Raw genomic sequence first — 17,781 nt, 5'->3', positions numbered from 1 at the left:
GTAAAATATGCAACCATCAGAAATGACGATCATAGAAAATTAAATGGTAAGGAAAAAATGCTTAAGGTAAACACAAAAATCAAAATGTGAAATCATACCTAGAATATAATCTCTATCCTGAAAATAAAAGAAGGAAACACAAGACCAGGAGGGGATGTGGCCACGGTGGTTACAGCAGCTGCGGCTGCTTCTCGAGCCCTCCCTCCATGGGCAGGCTTGGTGCCTGGTAGATGTCACTTTGTTTCCTCATCAACACACACTGTGGCGTCAGTATTGTGATCATCTCCGTTTTACAGATGAGGAAACTGAGGCCTGAGGTGGGAGGTTTCACCAGCAGGGGGTGGAGCAGGGCTGCCATGCTGACCACAGGGGCCCCGTGCTTGGTCGCCCATGAGTGATGGTCTCAGGGAGGCGGGTCTGTGTGGGCTCCCTGTTCCAATTCTTATGTCGTCCTCCAAGTTTTTTTGGGATAAGTCTAGGGATTTGATGATCTGGGGGGAGAACTGGAAAAGTGGAAGGCCCAGTGAGTAGTGAGGAGTTCCGCCTGCAGCTTCTGAGATGAGCCCTGAGTGCCTGGTCGAGGACCCCTCCCCGCCTCTTGCCAGTGAGCTCAGTGTGGCCACAGTGCCACCTTAGTAGCAGGGAGCACAATGTTGGCTGGAACCTTAGGAGGAATGTAGATACAAAGGGCTGTGAAAATGAAAACATGCCAAGGAATGAAAGGCTTTTGGTTGGTTAGCATGCAGTCCGTTGTTTAAAACACTGGTATTTTTTATTGTATGTTGTGATAACTTGGAAGAATTGTGTTGTTTTTACTGAAGAGCTCACTTCTTTTCTGCAGAGACACCAGAAGTGGCTCACGGACTCTCACCTGTTTATTGGTGGCCTTGGCCACAAACAATAGAAATGCTCCCCTCAGAGCATTTTGTGTATTGTGAAAGGGAGATGCTCTTTCATAATAAAAATTAGCTGCATTCCTATCAGATTAGAGAGCCAGGAGAGAAATAATGTATTGTTTTCTACTTGCAGAAAAATTAGACACTATGTGTCCATTATCAGAGTGTGCAATGGCAGTAATAAGGTATGTAAAGGGAGCCCTAGGGACCCCAGGGGTGCCCAGCAAGATTTCCGCAATTACGTGACTAGGCAATCAGAACTAATGGCTTCTACATTTATTTTTAGGCTGAGAAAATAACTGAATGTGTTCAGTCTGACACTCATACAGGTATGGTGCTCCATGTCCATTCTTTGGGGTTATAAGGCTGGTGAAAACAACAAAACCAGACCCTTACTCTGCCTAGCTCACCTCATGCACGGGGGCGAGGGGGAAGGTGTATTTTCTTAGCACCATGATAACATGTCTCTCCTAACGCCCCAGGCTGGTTTATGAGCTGATGCACCTGAGCACCTGTGGGCATTCTGACAGGTGTCCTGTCCTGGGGTGGATCTCAGCCTGTGGGGAGAAAACTGATCACCCCAGATTCAGGAACCTTGTAAAGATATGTTGAGTGAGCTGTGACTTGTTGGCCTCACCTATGCTTTAAGAGGCAACAGTGTTGGGTATCAGACTACATTACTCCAGCAGGGATATCTCCACCTCCTGATAGTCATCCCCTCCAGCCTATAGTGAGGTAGCTGGACCCTGACAGTCTTGGCTCACCTGTGTCTGTCCCCTATCATGCTTTGGACGCCGCCTGCTCATCTCCACATCTGTGTTTTTCCCTGCCCCAGCATTGCCTGTTTCCCTCAAGCATATGCCATGGCCTCAGCAAGCCATCTTCCTCCCCTGGTGGTTATAGGTGAGGGTGGAGCTGTGCTGGTGCAGAGTTCTTCCAGCTCCACCCAGAGGCGGCTCCATCACACCCTGTGGGTGTTTAACAGCAACCCACCATGCCCAGGCAATGCTCTGGTTGCCCAGCTAGTCTGTAGGAGTCTTTAGGGAAAGACTTTGTCTTCCATCCCCTCAGCTGTTGGTGACATATTTTCTGCAGTACCAGAACATTCATTCATTCATTCATTCATTCTAGGAATGGGTCCCATGTGTTTTTCTGAGCATTTACCATGCACAAGACCCCATGCTAAGTGCTTAAATTAAAGCATATTTAATTGAAGCCTTGCAATGACCCAGTAGGGTAAAGATTTTGTGGATGAAGTTCCCTTTTGACAGGTAAGGAAATTGCAGGGCTAAATAATTTGCCCAGGAGAGTCCACCTAGAACCCAGTTAAGCTGGCACTGGAATCCAGATGGCCGGCTCCAAAGCTTTGGAGTATACATCGGGGCAGTTCACTCCAGGATCAGTGAGGCTTTCAGCTGGAACGAAGAGAGACCTGTCGACAACCAGGGGACACACGTAATGATAAGCAGTGATCAGTAATGGGTGGGAAAGGACTGGTGGTGCCATGGTGGCCTAGAGGAGGAGGAGAAAATTCCAGACAGGGAGAGGTGGACTGGACTAAGGAGAGTGGTGTGAAAGGAAAAGCATTCCAGAAATAAAAACCACCCTAGAAGAGGAAAAGGTCAGAGTGTGTTCGAGAAAGAGCAGGATTAAATTTTGACTGGTCGGTATGGAAAGGGGAATTGGGCTCATGAGGGATTCCCCCTCAGATGCCAAGTAGGAGATTAGGATTTTCCTCTGTAGGCGGGGGAGCCTGAGGACTTTTGAGCAGGAGAGTAGAGTGTCAACATCTGAATTTAGCTTTGAACTTGATCCACCTTGGGTGCCTGGAAGAGCCCTGTGGAGATGTCTGGTGGCATATGGAGAGTCCAGGGCCACAGGGCATTGCTCCTGATGAGAGTGGGGAGGCAAGCCGACTGAGCACTGTGGGTGGGAGGCCAGCAGTAGCATACAGTGAGGGGATGTGTAGCCAGCAGGATGTGGAAGTCATTCGTGCAGCCAAAATTCCTCGTACCACCACTGCACACCAGGCAGCAGATGTCTGCTGGTGGGAAACCTGTACTCTGTGTTTCATGGGTAGGAGGGTGGGGAAGGTATTACCAGACCAGAACTGTGACAAGTTCCAGGTCAGGCAGCGTGGCATGGTGCTTCAGTATATCTTACAGGTACTCTGGGGCTGCCAGTTTGAGCCCATGGATACAGGTGTCCTGAACTACTGAAAAGCCTTCAAGTGCTCCTTGGCATCCGGAGAAGGCGAGCTTCCTCAGGTGGAGGAGGTGGAGAGGCCAGGGAGAAGGAGGGCTAACTAGAAGCTGGCTCTTGGGAGTTCAGTGGTCCCGGTGCAGAGCAAATTTGCTCTCATGCCTGAACTATTGAGAGTGTCACAGAAAGTTCTCTAAAAGTCTGCAGTGTTCCCAGCAAGTCCTGGCAGACATCCAGTCTGTGGCTTCCCCATCTCCAAAATGGAGCTCATCCCGCTAGAGCACCATGTTCATGTAGCAGTGGAAGTGGCTACTGAATGCTTACCACCCTCACTGCTGTTCCACGGTTCCCTGGGTTTACTGCTAAAGACCTGTTAGGGGAAGCATGGAAGGATCATGTTCTAGGGAACAAGAAGCAGAGAGCTGAAGTCAGAAGGGGTGCTGAGCCCAAGCCCTGGTCTTTGGAGGCCCATGTAGGCTTCTGTCCATTGACGGCCAGGCGTCTCAGAGCACACTCACTAGGTGTGAGGGCTTGGACTCATGCTTCTTCAGGGCTTGCAGTCTGGCCAGGTATGAACCTGCACTCATCCTCCAGTGGTACCTGAGTCTGCTTCTGAAAGCCAGCCACCTCCCTCCCCCCAGGAGCAGCATCCCAGCAGGTGCAAGCTATTTGAGATTGGTCTACACAGAGTTGTTGGATTTGGGTGGGGAGCCAGGGACCCCAGTGGGGCTGCTGGGGCCAGGAAGGTGGAGGATTTACACAGCGATAGAGTAACATTAAAACATTCAGTACAAATGAAAGCTGCCTCTCTTCCACTTTTGCCACAGCCTGGTCCTTGGTACATGCATTTTGCTTCTCTGCAGCCACATTTTGCCCCATGGGCATAAGCAGCTTCCTCCTGGAAATGTTTCCTTCTCTTGTTGACTACATCTACACAACCTAACTCATTTGCTCTCAGAGGAGAACCTGCCTTTTCTCCTCGGGACCCCTTCTGCCCTGCAAAGCTGTTACTCTGCCTCTTGGTTCACCTGCATTTGTTTCCCTGCATCCCAGCCCATTTGTAGACATGGACCATAACTTGTTTGTCTTCACATTGCTAACGCCTGGCAGAGGGCCCAGCATGTGGGAGGTGCCCAGTGAATGTGTGTGGAGTGGCTAAAAGGGAGAAAAAAGAGTACAGGACCAACCCAGTAGGTTCAGAGCTGTCTTCTCAGGTGGTCGTGTGAATGTGACCTCCACAGAGCTCAGAGGAAGGAGACAGGCCAGGATCTGTGTCTGTCTGGGGGCCGGAAGAGGGGCTTAATTTGAGGGAATGAGCATCTAGAGAATCTGGAGAGAGCATCATGTTGAGGTAGGAGTGGCGGGGGTGCCAACACAGCCACATGTGGTCATGGCAGGTGAGGCGAGAGGCAGGTTGTGACAAGCAGCCTGTCCTGTCTTTGACTGCCAGCCATTTATTCTCTCTCTGCAGCGCTCAACATTTTTGAGCAAGGGAGGCACAGAAGCAGAGTGTTCTATGTAGTGGACCTTATATCCGAACAGGGATACACAGGTGCTTGTCGAGCATCTGTTACATGCAAGGCAGTGCTGGTCCCCCAGGAATAAGAAAGGAAGGCTGTTTCTGCCCTTGTGTCCTCCATAGCTGGGGAGGAAGGTGGACATTGCTGGCTACTGACAATGTTGAGGGGTGCAGGGAGGCATTAGGGGAACATTCCCAAAGGTTATGATACCCGAAATGCATCTTCACTGCTTCTTCAAAGAGGATAGAGAGTTAACCCGGTAAGGAAGGTGGCCTGGGAGGGGTCCATTCCCAAGTGGAGGTAAGCAGTTGGTGCCAAGGCGTAGAAGATTGTGAGAGGAAATAGTTTGTGATGGCCAGAGAGAGAAGGTCTAGATATCCTAGGACTCTGGGGCCATACTGGGGAGTTTAAGTCACATCCTAAAAATAATGGTTGACCCATTGAAATGTTTTAATTGGGAGAGTGATCTGGTCAGATTTTTGTCGTAGGAGGATCTGCCCACAGAGAATGGGATGAAGGGGACAAGGTTGGGGACTGTGGGACCAGTGAAGGAGGCTGTTGCTATAATCCAGAGGAGGAGGGAGAGTGCCTGAGCTAGGACAAGGACAGAGCAGGGGTAGACTAAAGATTTATTTAGGAGATAAAATGTGTAGATTCAGCTGACCAGTTGAGGGAGAGGAAGGGAGAAGCGTATGACTTGTTTCCAACTTTACTGGATCTGGGGGAAGATGAGTACGCTGGGAGTGCCTGAGGGGTGTCTGATGGAGTCTGGCTCTCTGGAGAAGCCTGGGATGAGATAGCAACACAGGAGTTAGTTAAAACTGTGGGAATAAATGAGATCTCCCAAGGAGACATGTTGCTGGGAGGACAAGAACAGCTAAGAACAGAATCTTGGGAGCCGGAAGGAGGGAACCATGAGGAAGGGGGTTGAGGAATGAGGAAGGGAGAGTAAGAGACGGAAGGAAAATCAGGAGTTTCCAGAAAGAGTGGTCAGTGTGTCTAGTACCATAGTAAGACCTGAACAGTATCCTTCAGATGTAGCAAAAAGGAGGGTCCAGGTGACATGACAAGTTCACTGTCAGTGCCCATGTAAAAGAGAATGTAGCAGATACCCCGTGAAGCAGCTTCTTGATGTGGGGAGAGACATGAAGGGCCTGCATTCGGGTCCTGTTGCTGAGCAGGGACTCTAGCTGAGGCAGCTAGGGGAGGGTAGAAAAGATGCAGCCTGCAGGCGGAGAAGGCTCTGCTGGAGCGCCAGCTGCCAGTTTCCTCATGTATGAAATGGGGACAATTTGGAGAGGCTCAGCACCAAGGGTAGCACACAGCAGGGCACAGGAAGGAGGGTCAGCTCTGCCTTGTCATTGGTTGCCATGGGGTCAGTGGGTGAGAGGAGTCAAAGCCAGCCCCTCCTGGAGGCTGGAAGAGGGGGTGCAGCTCACAGGAAGCAGGGGCAGCAGGGAGAAAGATAAACTGTCTTTTGAAGTAGACCCCAAACCAGTGTTCCCTGTACTACGCTTGAAAAGAGAGATATGTTCTTCCCTGGGACATTGTAAAATATGTATTGTAAAAAAAAAAAAAAAAAATTACCTTTGGGGCAAGGATGGGTGAGAATCAAAATGTTTTAACCATTTTATTTGATTATGTGGAAGTATAAGAGGTTGTTTATGACTGTACGAGGTGGGACATTTTGAGAAAATCACACACCCCCCCTTTAAACTTCATTGGTCAAAGTCTTCATCTCCGGGCACTCTGTTGACTTTTGTGACTTCTTAAATGGTGTTCTAATTCTTAAATTTTGTTATTGAAAAAATTTAGATCTGTAACTTTCCTAATACATTGTTAAAATTCTTTTGAAGAGGTGATTTATAGTTTGTTTCCACAGATAATCAGTCAGGCAAACATAAAGACAGAAGGAAAAGCTCGCTAGATGTCAGAACTCTTGCTTCTCGAACAAGTGAAGGTAGGTGACAAAGACAGGAGGAGAAAATGCTGAACACATGAATACCAGACATTCTGTCCTCAGTCTGCTCTCCAGGTCACTGCCCACACCAGTTCAGGACAGGGGAGGGGACCCTCTAGCAACCCGTGTCCATTTCCCCCTCATCCGACTCCTGCCAGGGGGCTCCATTCTCAGCCTTTTGATGGAGTGAGGAAATAAAGAAAAAAACCCTACATTTTACTATCTATTCTATAGTTTATTTTCTAAACTATTAACAGCGGAGGATGTCCATTTATCTGCTATAATTACATGGGTAATGCATAATGCATTTGGAAATTCTTAATATATTCCATTGTGGGTTGCAGTTTGCCATGGAAACTTACCTTTTGGTGGGGAGGTGAGCTGCCTTTGGGGATTTGAAAGACTCTGACTAAGCAAACATCATTTAAATTTTAATTGGAATATAATTTTTCAAGATTACAGAAGATGTGTGGTCTGGATGATATAGTAGTTTTTAAAATGTAAAGAAAATTACTAATACAGTGTGGAGGCAAATAGTACTGCTAGCTCTGTACTTTCTTTGACCCAGAGGCATATGGAGTTGGTTGGTGCTAGATAAAAAGCCACAACTTTCCAAGGTAATAGCAACCAAGATAATACAACGGGGATCCAGTGCCCTTGGGTTTGTTATGAGGCTCAGAAAACACTGGAAAGACTACACAGGCCCCACCCTCCTGCGAGGGAAGCAGTGTGGTGTCACGGGCCAGAGCTTGGGCTTTGGCCTCAGAATACCCTTGATTCTAGTCCCAGCATCATCTATTTTGTGTACAGCCTTGGGGGTAGACTTCTGTGCTTCCATTTGCTCACTGTGAAATGGGGACTGTGATGCTGCCCACAGAGGGCTGTGTGAGGGTTACATGAGGGTGCCTGGCAAGGGGGGATGGTAGCTGCCACCACAATCTTCACTGTGGCCCTCACTCGTGCACCCCCATGGGCCTCAGGCAGAATGGGACAGGAACAAGGTTGCTCCCACCCACAACAGTCTTCCTCCCATGTTCTGTTCATTCTTAGACTGACTTGGTCCATTTCTGTATTTTTAAGAGGTAAACGTTTTTCTTTAATATTTCTGGGTTTGTTTTTTTAAAGATTGAGAGAGAGAGAAAGAGGGAGGGAGCTAGAACAGGAGGAGGGGCCAAGGGAGAGGGAGAGAGAACCCCTGGCAGACTCTCCGCTGAGCACAGAGCCCAATTCAGGGCTGGATCCCAGGACCCTGAGATCATAAACTGAGCCAAAATCGAGAGTTGGCCACCCACCAACGAACCCCCAGGGGTGCCCCATGTTTCTGGTTTATAATCACTAGTTGCCTTTTTTTTTTAAAAGATTTTATTTATTTATTCATGAGAGACATACAGAGAGAGGCAGAGACATAGGCAGAGGGAAAAGCAGGCTTCCTGCGGAAAGCCTGATGCAGGACTCAATCCTAGGACTCCCGGATCACGACCTGAACCAAAAGCAGACACTCAACCACTGAGCCACCCATGTGCCTCTAATCACTAGTCTTTTTAACTGAATTATAATTTACACACAGTGAAATTCAGATATTAAGTGTTTGGTTCCATGAGTTTTGACAGCTCCATACACTTGTGTAACCACCACCCAAAGCAAAGCAGATACAGAAAACAAACATGCACACACACCTTGTACCTCACAGAGGCAGCCACTAGATTTCTATCACCGTAAACCTCTTTGGCCTCCTCTTACGCTTCAGAGAGATGGATTTTATAGCATGTATGCCTGGCATCTGCCTTCTTTCAGTTCGTGTTCTTGTGATCCCTTCATGTTGTTAGGTGTGCCAGGACTTCATCCTTTCTCTTTTGCTCTGCAGTCTTCTGTTGTAGGAATGTGTCACCGTGGATCCATTCTCTTGTTCATAGGCATCTGTGTTCTCTTCCCATTTGGGAGCTGTTAAGAATAAGGCTGTGTGAATGTTTTTATGCAACTCTTTTTTGGTGGACGTGTGTGTTTCTGTCCTACCTGGAAGTGGAATTGCTGCGCCTCTGGGCAGCTGCAGATGTTTCCCCAAGATGTGTTGTCCCACATTCTTGCCCACTGCTGATGTGTGGGTGGTCCTGTTGCTCTGCAATCTCCCGCACTTGGTTATCTTGGCATTTCAAATTTCAGCCATTCTGGTGGATATGGTTTTAATTTTCATTTTCCTGGTGTCAAATGAGGATGAGTACCCCTTCCATATGCTTACTGACCATTTGGACATTCTCTTGTGAAGTGTTGTTCAGATATTTTGCTTGTTTTTATAATCAGGTTGTTTATCTCACTGGTTTGTTAAAAACTCTTTATGCATCACATATATTTTGTTAGTCTGTGATTTGCCTTTTTACTCTCTTGATCTTTAATGTGAACAGGAGTTCTTAATTTTAATAAAGCTCATTTTATCAGTGTTTTCTATTATAGCTGGTGCTTTTTTGTGTCCTGTTCAAAAAATCTTTCTCTAGCCCGAGGTCATGAAGATATTCTCCCGTGTTTTCTTATAGAAGCTTTATTGTTTTATTTTTCACCACAGGTCTGTGATTCATTTCAAATTAATTTTTATATCTGATGAAAGTAGGGATCAAGGATGAATTTTCCTCGCTCATGCAAGTCCAATTAGCCCATCATCATATAGAAAAAAAAAGTCTTTTCAGCAGTGCCATTATTATAATCAGGTGATGATAAATAGATGGTCATTTTCTGGACTCTTCTCTTTTCCTTGTTCTGTTAGTCTATATGTGTATCAATACCACCATCAGCTTCTAGAGCCTCTCCAGTAAAACCTTCATAGTTGGTAGTGTAAAATTACTGTTCTTTACAACTGTCTTGTCTATTATAGGTCCTTTGTGTTTCCATACAACAGCATCAGCTTGTTAGTTCACTTATACACGTACACACACACACACACACACACACACACACACAGTCTCCTGGGGTGGTATCTCTGGGAGTCTCTCGAATCTATGGATCACTTTAGGGAAAATGGAAATCTCAGTGATACTGAATCTTTCAAACCATGGATGCCTTCTGTGTTTCCTTTCAGGTGGTTTTAATTTTCTCTCAGCAGCATTTTGCATTTTCAGTGTATAAATTCTACACATCTTTCCTTACATATATTCCTAAATATTGGTGGGTTTTGATGCTTTCATAATAATGTTTTATTTTAGTTCCTAATTGTTTGTTGCTAGTTTATAGAACTTTGACGTTCTATGTAATTACCTGATAGTTACGTACCCGGTAACCTTGATACACTTGCTCATCAGTTGTCAGAGTAGTGTTTATAGATTCCTTTGGGCTTGCTGCACACAGGGCAGCCTTTATGCCCTGTTTCTTCTTCTTACTTTATTTATACTGTTATTTCATTTTTATAAGCATATGTCACTTTCATTACATTTTTAAATGAGACCGGGTCCTTTTATGACATAATGATAAAACAGTGGTTTTTATTTTTGGTTTAATGACCTTAACTGGGTAGAATGGGGAGTTGGCAACCATATGCTGTTTGCCAAAATTAGATGTAAGGAGTGTTGTAGGTCCCTGAGATCTAAAATGCTTTAGAGGCCCTGAGATGGTTAATCTTGCCCTGTGCTGCTTAGACCTCAGTTTTGTGAAACAAGGCTGACGTATCAGGCCATTGAACAGTCTGTGGTCCCTTCAGGTCTGTGGTAAACAGCATTTGGCCTGACAGTGGGGCTTTCAGGGAGACACACAGAACACTATGTGTATGTTTTTTTCCTGCCTGCACACCACCCAGCCTTCCCTTTACCCCCAGAGGAACCATATCATGACAGGAGCACCAGAACATGAACAAACTTCAGACAGAGCCGAGGCATTGCTGCCTGTCTCATTGATGGTGTTTACCTCATTGATTTTGATTAAGCATCACCATGGAGAACACCAAAAGGTGCCTTGAAAAATTTAACCAAAAATTCCTGTATTTCAGTTGATAGGGGACTGTGCTTATTGCTCCTGCCATATATGAAACAAAGAGCCTGTGTGGCATTGTCTTCGAGAACATTTTTGCTCCTGGATAGCGGCAAGCTGAATATTAAAAGCCTTATTGTTATAAACGCAAAAAGAGGCTAACTGTTTGGCCTTGACTTGCTAGATTGTTTACCCTGTTTTTTCTCTGGCCTGTGACATCAGAAGTTCAGTCTGGGGGGGGCACGTGCATCCTAGTGCCTAGGACTGAAGGAAGCTGCTGGCAGTTGGTTCTGCCAGAACCCCAGGCTTGTTGGGACACAGTTCCACTCCTCCCCCTTGCTCTTGCAGCTGAGCACATGGGAGCCTGTCGGGGGGGCGGTGCAGGGAACAAGGCAGGGCCCGGGGCCCCCCGTGGTCAGCAGGTGCCTGCAGCTGTGCGTACCCTGACCTCCATGTCATGTGCTCTCTCAACAGTTGGCAGTCAGAGACGACACTCCTCCATGGCCCGGATACATTCCATGACGATTGAGGCGCCCATCACCAAGGTAGGGCATGTGTGGGCGGTGTCCAACAAGTGTGCAGGGAAGTCCCTTGTTCTTGGGGTTGCATGTTTCCAGTGAGAGGAAGCAGGCCCGCCTGATAAGAATGCTTTCCTCATTGTATGGAGCAGTCTCCTCTAATGAAAGAGGACATGTCACATGAACACAGAGGCTGGTCTGTTTGGTTGAGCACCATGACCGGCCTGCCCCTCTGCATCGCCCTCCCTCCACATGTAGGGTTGAAACTCATGTGGTCTTTCCATGCTGTAGGTAATCAACATTATCAACGCTGCCCAGGAGAGCAGCCCCATGCCTGTGACGGAAGCCTTAGACCGTGTGCTGGAAATCCTGAGAAGCACTGAATTATATTCACCACAGTTTGGTGCTAAGGATGATGATCCTCATGCCAATGACCTTGTTGGGGGCTTAATGTCTGTAAGTATATTTGGCCCGGTTGCTGGCAAGAGCCTCCTGTTCTTGTCTGTTTCCCCAGACATTATTTGTGTATGGCTGGCCTACACAGAGCTCTTCATGGGTAGGGCTCAGCTGAGGCCTGAATCCCTCCATCACCCGGGCTCGACTGTTCTTTGGCCAGAGCCGTCACCCACCTGTTGCCTGCCACCCAGGGAGACTTCAGCTCAAAGCAGAGAAGGGGGAGCATATTCTTGACAGTCTGCAGGGCTAGGTTCTTCATTTTTGCTTAGGGGTCCTATGAGGAATTTAAGTAAAACTTGATTGTTTTAAAGATTTTGAAAACTACAGCAGAAAAAAAAATATGAAATGATTCATACCAAATTATGACACAGAAAGACTATATATGCTTTAAGAGGCACCAGAGGATGGGGCACAGTTTCCTTTCAAAACAACCTGCATAGATTTGGTGGTTTCATACCATGGGCTCTCGGGGGTCCTGGAGGCCTCCTCCAGCCCAGCTAGCAGAGTGGTCTCACCAGGGAAGAACAACTTTGTGGGAAACAGATCATTCTGTCACTGTCTTCACCTCTTGTCTAGGCCAGAAGTAAAATTTACCTCCTCACCAGCGCCAAAAAAATGCCAACAAAAACTCCGCTCCCCTCCCAGTGCTTGCTTTCTGAAGTTCACGTCTTAAACAGAAGGCTCTAGACCTTCTATAGTAATCTGTAGGGTACAGTGGTTCCCAGGGACAATAATGTCTAACCATGGTCCTACCTATTTGAGGCACAGCTGCCTCCAGCCTGTGGGTAAGGGGTGAAAATAATGGCAGTGAGGTGGGATTATGTCCTTGGAGGAGGGAGGAAGGGAAGGAAGATGGGAGAGGGGGGCTGTTAGGGGCTCGTGTCGTGGTCTAGGAGGGCTCTCACTCCAAGAGGCAGCCAGGGGTCTGAAGGTATGTGGAAGTGCAAAAGAATCCACTTTTCCAGAGGAAGCTGGAAATGACAGCCCCCTTACCCTTGCAGTAAGGAGGGTGGCAAGGAAGTGGCAGAGGGGAGGCTTGAGGGCAGAAGCCAGTTGTCCCTGAGACACCCAAGCGGCACTGAGGGCCCCCAGCAATGCTGGGCTTTGGGGCATCTTGCAAGCTTACCTTGCTTGTGTGGATTGAGCTTAGACGGTTTTCCCAGCATCAGGCCCTGCGCTCTGTGTCAGGTGACTGAGTCCAGTTGTTAATCACAGGGGAGCTCGGGGCATTGGTGGAGAGGCTGCCCTCAGCTCTCCTCGGAGACCTACTGTCCTGGCATTTTCAAGAAGTAAGGAATAGTTGTGACTTCTCTTTCTCTTGTTTCCTTGATTTTTATCAGGATGGTTTGCGAAGACTCTCTGGGAATGAGTATGTTCTTTCGACAAAAAGTGAGTTTTAACTTTTTAATTTTTCAGGGCATTGTTAATATTATAGTAACACAAATGGTGAAAACATTTTGCAGATATGTTTTCAGTTAATTTTTTTCATCTGTAAGAAGTTTCTTGGTATGTCCTGTACCTCAGAAACAAAGCAGCTGTCCCCGCCAGAGCAGTAAATACTATAAAGCCTATTAATTTTGTTCTCCACCACATCACTTTGCAGATCTTCAGCAGGTGCCCAGCAGTATAATCACCCCCATCTCCCTTCACGATGTCCCCCCACGGATAGCTCGGGCCATGGAAAACGAGGAGTACTGGGACTTCAATATTTTTGAACTGGAGGCTGCCACAAATAAAAGGTGAGTCCACCTGGAGCCTGGCAGACACACAGCACAGCTTGGTTCCAAGGGCCATTGAAGGAGTGTGGGTTCTTCTAGAGCCCATGCCTGGTCAGGGAGGGAGGCTCTAGAAAGAGGAGCTGAGCAGCAGGCACCTCTGACCACCTGGGCCGACAAGGGATCAGAGAGGATCGGCGGGGTCATGACTCCTGCAGAGACAGCACACTCAGGGCAAGTGGGAAGTTTAACAGGATTTACCTCTTCAAGTGGCACAGGTTTCTCCTGTAAAATACAGGTGTTAGTTTTTTCTGTATGTGGTGATATGTCGAGACAGCAGCACAGAGTCCCACTCGGGCTGGAACTGAAAAATAGAGATACACAGACTCATTTGCTGACAGCCATCCCCAGATCTTAGCTGCTGTGTTGGTGACAGGCCTGGGGCCCCCCAAAACTCCATCCTGATCTGAGTACGCTCAGAGAGTGGGGGTGGGGTTAGGGATCTTACCTTCTATGTTGTACCTTGCTGGAAAAGAACAGTTGGCCAGAAGGGTGTAGTTGACATGACACACAGGGAAGACGGTAGGGCTCCGAACCTGGCCAGGCCCAGAGGGCAGTTACGGGAGAGGCGTGCTCTGTGGCCCACAGGATACCTAACTCTTCAGATCTCCTCCTAGTCTGGGTGAACTGTTTCCAGGACAGCCTCTGCCCTTCAATCATGTTCACCAGGAGTCAGCCTTCTGGTATGTTCTGTTTCCATGTACCCCTCACGGGCAAGGACACTCCTATAGCAGACGAATCTTTGAGCACCTGGCTTACATGCTAGTGCCATTGCATTCATGTGAATCAGGACAAGGCAGGCCACTTCAAACCCTGTGAGCCTGATGACCTCAGGATACTGCCTCAGCAGAGCCGTTTCTTGACCTTCCAAGCTGAAGGCCAGATGCTGGATCAAGGCTAACTTCTCAAGGAAGGGCCTGACTTGGTGGCCCATTAACCACCTTCTCAGGGGAAACTTCCTCATGCTGCAGCACCTACCTCCAGATTGAGATCATTACATGACAAGTGACGGTATCTGGCTCATACACCATCTTCAGAAAGTGTTATTTGCTTCCAGACAGGACATCTGGCCCATATCATAGGTCCAGCAAGTGGAAAGGTGAGGACAGGATTCAAGCCCATCATCACATTGATTTTGAAGAATCTACTGGTACAAGTTAAAGTCTGAATGAGGAAGAGGGGTGGTGAGCAAACCTCGCCCCAGCCAGTGGGGAACACTGTCTGAGAGCTGGCACTGGGCTCCGGCCAAGGTTGGCAGTGGCTGCCAGGAGAAAGGGCGATGCTGCCCTGCGCCACTCAGACAAGCTCCACCCTCTGCCTGCATGCTCTCTGAAGGTTAACTCCACTAGCTGGTTGGGTCTGAACCTATAGGCTCCCAACACTTTGCCTGTTTCTTTGTTTTAATGTCTTGGATGTTTTTCTCTTTAGGCCTTTGATTTATCTTGGTCTCAAAATATTTGCTCGCTTCGGAATCTGTGAATTCTTGAACTGCTCCGAGACAACACTGAGATCGTGGTTACAGATTATTGAAGCCAATTACCACTCTTCTAACCCCTACCACAACTCCACACACTCTGCTGACGTGCTTCATGCCACTGCCTACTTTCTCTGCAAAGAGAGGATAAAGGTGAGCTGCATGTGCTTCATGCTTAGTGGGCAGGGACAATGGGGCAGGCTGTGGCCTCCGCTTCCACGGAGGTGCTCTGTGTGGGGCACCACTCCACCGGGGATGGGGGGCCACCAGTCTATAGGGGGACTGCTCACGTGGTCCCTACCTGTGTGCAGCCCAGCCCTGGGAGGGTGCAGCCACATGGTAAGTCAGGCAGGAAGCTACGCTGTGGCTCTGTGGGTTTGATAGGTTAATTCATGACATGAGCCTCTTCCTTTCTGTGGGAGTGTGAGGAGCAGATTGGTCCCCGTGGAGAAAACCAGCAAGAACAGTTAGTTGGCTGCAATTTGTAGGTTCAGAGTGAGACCCCCCAGAAGTACGGCCATAACTTGTAGAGCACCACTTTAGGTGCCCTCTACCCACCCCATCCCTCAGTGTCATCAAGGTTTAAGGCCAAGTTATATTCTTGCGCAGCACTATGCTCCCCTGGGGTTGCCAGCCCAGGCCAGAATTCCATCAGTCAAGAGGACACCCAGGTCAGAAACCTGGAAGCACTTCTGTTCTCTCTTCTCCCTAAACCTGTGTCATCTAGTAGGTCACATGACAACACACACAAACACACACACACACACACCCCGCGTCCTCAGGATTATCTTTACCTCATAATGCTCCCGCTACGGTCCTAGGGAGGGCCCTGCTTTCTCATCTACATGGTACCACTTAAGCACTCCTGACCCCTTGACTCCTATCTATGGAACTCAACCACACTGCTGCACACAAGTTTTCTGAAACAGCACATCTGACCCCATTGTTCCCAGGAGTAGCTTCCCACCTCCTACAGGATTTAGACTTTATTTTCTTTTTAAGATTTTATTTATCTATTAGAGAAAGCAAGCACAAGCAGGGGAAGCAGCAGAGGGAGAAGAAGAAGCAGGCTCCCCACTGAGTAGGGAGCCCAATGTGGGGCTTGATCTCTGGACCCCAAAATCATGACCTGAGCCGAAGGCAGATACCCAACCACCTGAGCCACCCAGGTACCCCAAGACTTAAACTTTAAAACTCCTCGGTATGATTATTCACAGCTTCCCAACACACAGGCCACATGTTGTTTTTAACACTCCTGCCCTTCATATGCTATTCCCTGTGCTGGTACTGCCTTCCTTGTGTCCCCACCTGTCCTTCAGGTATGCATACCAGCCTTTGGTTCTCCAGAGAGGCCTGCCTGAACTACCCTGCACCCCAAGACTGACTTAGATGACCCAGTTTCCCATGTGTGCTCCACTTGGGCAGGCCGTTTTCCCCATATTTGGGGATATTCCCTCATTGGTCCATGTACTCTGTTTGCATAGCAGGTTCTTTTTCTATCCATGTCTGTCCTGCTCTGTTGAGTCAGTGCTCTCGCCACTGGCACCCACTGGTGGCTGGTCACCACAGACTCAGAGCCACCTGGGCACTGTCCAGCAACTTTAGCTCCAGCTTTGAGGAGGAAGAGGGAGAGGGGGTTATGGTAGAAGAGCTTCACAGGAGAAAGGTTCCAGTCAAGGTTCGGGACTCACTGCCCACTCTCAAACCAAGTTCCTAGGAAAGCTTTTCATGTTGTAAATTACTTTGTTAGGAAAATTTTCAAAGCAGCAACTAGACTTATGCTGATCTGCCAAAGCTTTTGTGTTCTTTCCTTCAACATCTATTATAAAATGGCACAGAAGGTCCAGGGAGTTCCAGTGGCATCGCCATTTCACTTTCAGAAGAACCGCGGTTTTTGTGTCTAAGAGCAGGGCTTTTTGAGGAATGAGCAGCACCATGTCGTTGCCTAGTGTCCTGGCACCTGGAGACAGCCCTGTGGGGCCATGGCAGTCAGGCAGAGCAAGGGCAAGAGTCTTATCCTCTATGATGGAGGAGTAGTGTGTGGAGAGGACGACATGAGGGTAACACCTGGCACACAGACCTACTGGGCAGCAGTGAAGGCCTCAGCCCAGAGGTCAGATGTGTTCAGATCTGGGTCTTTCAGGTGCCCATTCACTGTTCCTTCCAGTTTTTTTTTTTTAAGATTTTATTTATTTATTCATGATAGACACATACAGAGAGAGAGGCAGAGACAGGCAGAGGGAGAAGCAGGCTCCATGCAGGGAGCCCGACGCGGGACTCGATCCCAGGTCTCCAGGACACTCCCTGGGCCGAAGGCAACACTAAACCACTGAGCCACCTGGGCTGCCCTCCAGTTTTGTTTTTTTTTTAAAAAAAGATCATGACCAACACTATAGGCATAATTAAGAGTCCAGAGAGAGGACTATTTTATAAAATACAAAAACAAATGGGCAGGTAGGCACATCTCTCTGTCAGCATGTCTCAGTATATAAAAATAGCCTAATTTTTGCTATAATTTATTGCTTTTAAACCACTCTAGTGATAAAATGCAAATATTTACTTAGCTAAAACATTTATCGAGATATAATTTATACAAGTCACCCATTTAAAGTTAAAACTATTAAGTTTTAATTTAAATAAATTTATAGGACCAATGAGATGTGCACTTTTCAAGTGTCTATAGCATATTTCCAAAAATGAGTTGCTAGGACACAATAAGTCTTGATAAACTTCAGAATTTCATAGGTACATTTTCTAACCTTCACAGAACAAAACTAAAATTTAATAACTAAAGGTTAAATTAAAAAATGCCAGCTGCGGGGCACCTGGATGGCTGTTAGTTAAGCATCTGCCTTTGGCTCAGGGCCTGATCCCAGGATTGAGCCCCATGGAGGGCTTCCTGCTTAGCAGGGAGTCTACTTCTCCCTGTCCCTCTACTCCTCGCCTCACCCCAGTGCTCATGCTCTCTCTCAAATAAATAAACTCTTAAAAAAAAAGTCAGCTGCTACAAATGAGAAAATGTTTTAAATAAT

General features: G+C 47.6%; 1 protein-coding gene across 3 annotated transcripts in view; it reads left to right on the top strand.

Moving 5' to 3' along the window:
* The window catches only part of PDE8A (phosphodiesterase 8A), a 152,004-nt gene that overhangs the window by 105,545 nt on the left and 28,678 nt on the right, over positions 1 to 17,781 (top strand). For 2 of the 3 annotated variants that reach the window (XM_055326229.1, XM_055326231.1), the window contains exons 10-17: positions 1,030 to 1,081; positions 1,183 to 1,225; positions 6,501 to 6,578; positions 11,001 to 11,071; positions 11,336 to 11,500; positions 12,841 to 12,889; positions 13,104 to 13,239; positions 14,704 to 14,902. In XM_055326229.1, coding sequence (XP_055182204.1) covers positions 1,030 to 1,081; positions 1,183 to 1,225; positions 6,501 to 6,578; positions 11,001 to 11,071; positions 11,336 to 11,500; positions 12,841 to 12,889; positions 13,104 to 13,239; positions 14,704 to 14,902 — 793 coding nt within the window. The remainder of the gene's footprint in view (positions 1 to 1,029; positions 1,082 to 1,182; positions 1,226 to 6,500; positions 6,579 to 11,000; positions 11,072 to 11,335; positions 11,501 to 12,840; positions 12,890 to 13,103; positions 13,240 to 14,703; positions 14,903 to 17,781) is intronic. The other variant, XM_055326230.1, reaches the window with a different exon arrangement.

Source organism: Nyctereutes procyonoides, unplaced genomic scaffold (assembly GCF_905146905.1).
Source record: "Nyctereutes procyonoides isolate TBG_1078 unplaced genomic scaffold, NYPRO_anot_genome, whole genome shotgun sequence".
Classification (NCBI taxonomy): domain Eukaryota; kingdom Metazoa; phylum Chordata; class Mammalia; order Carnivora; family Canidae; genus Nyctereutes; species Nyctereutes procyonoides.
Note: the sequence above shows the minus strand (reverse complement) of the source record. Positions and strands in the feature narration are given on the sequence as shown.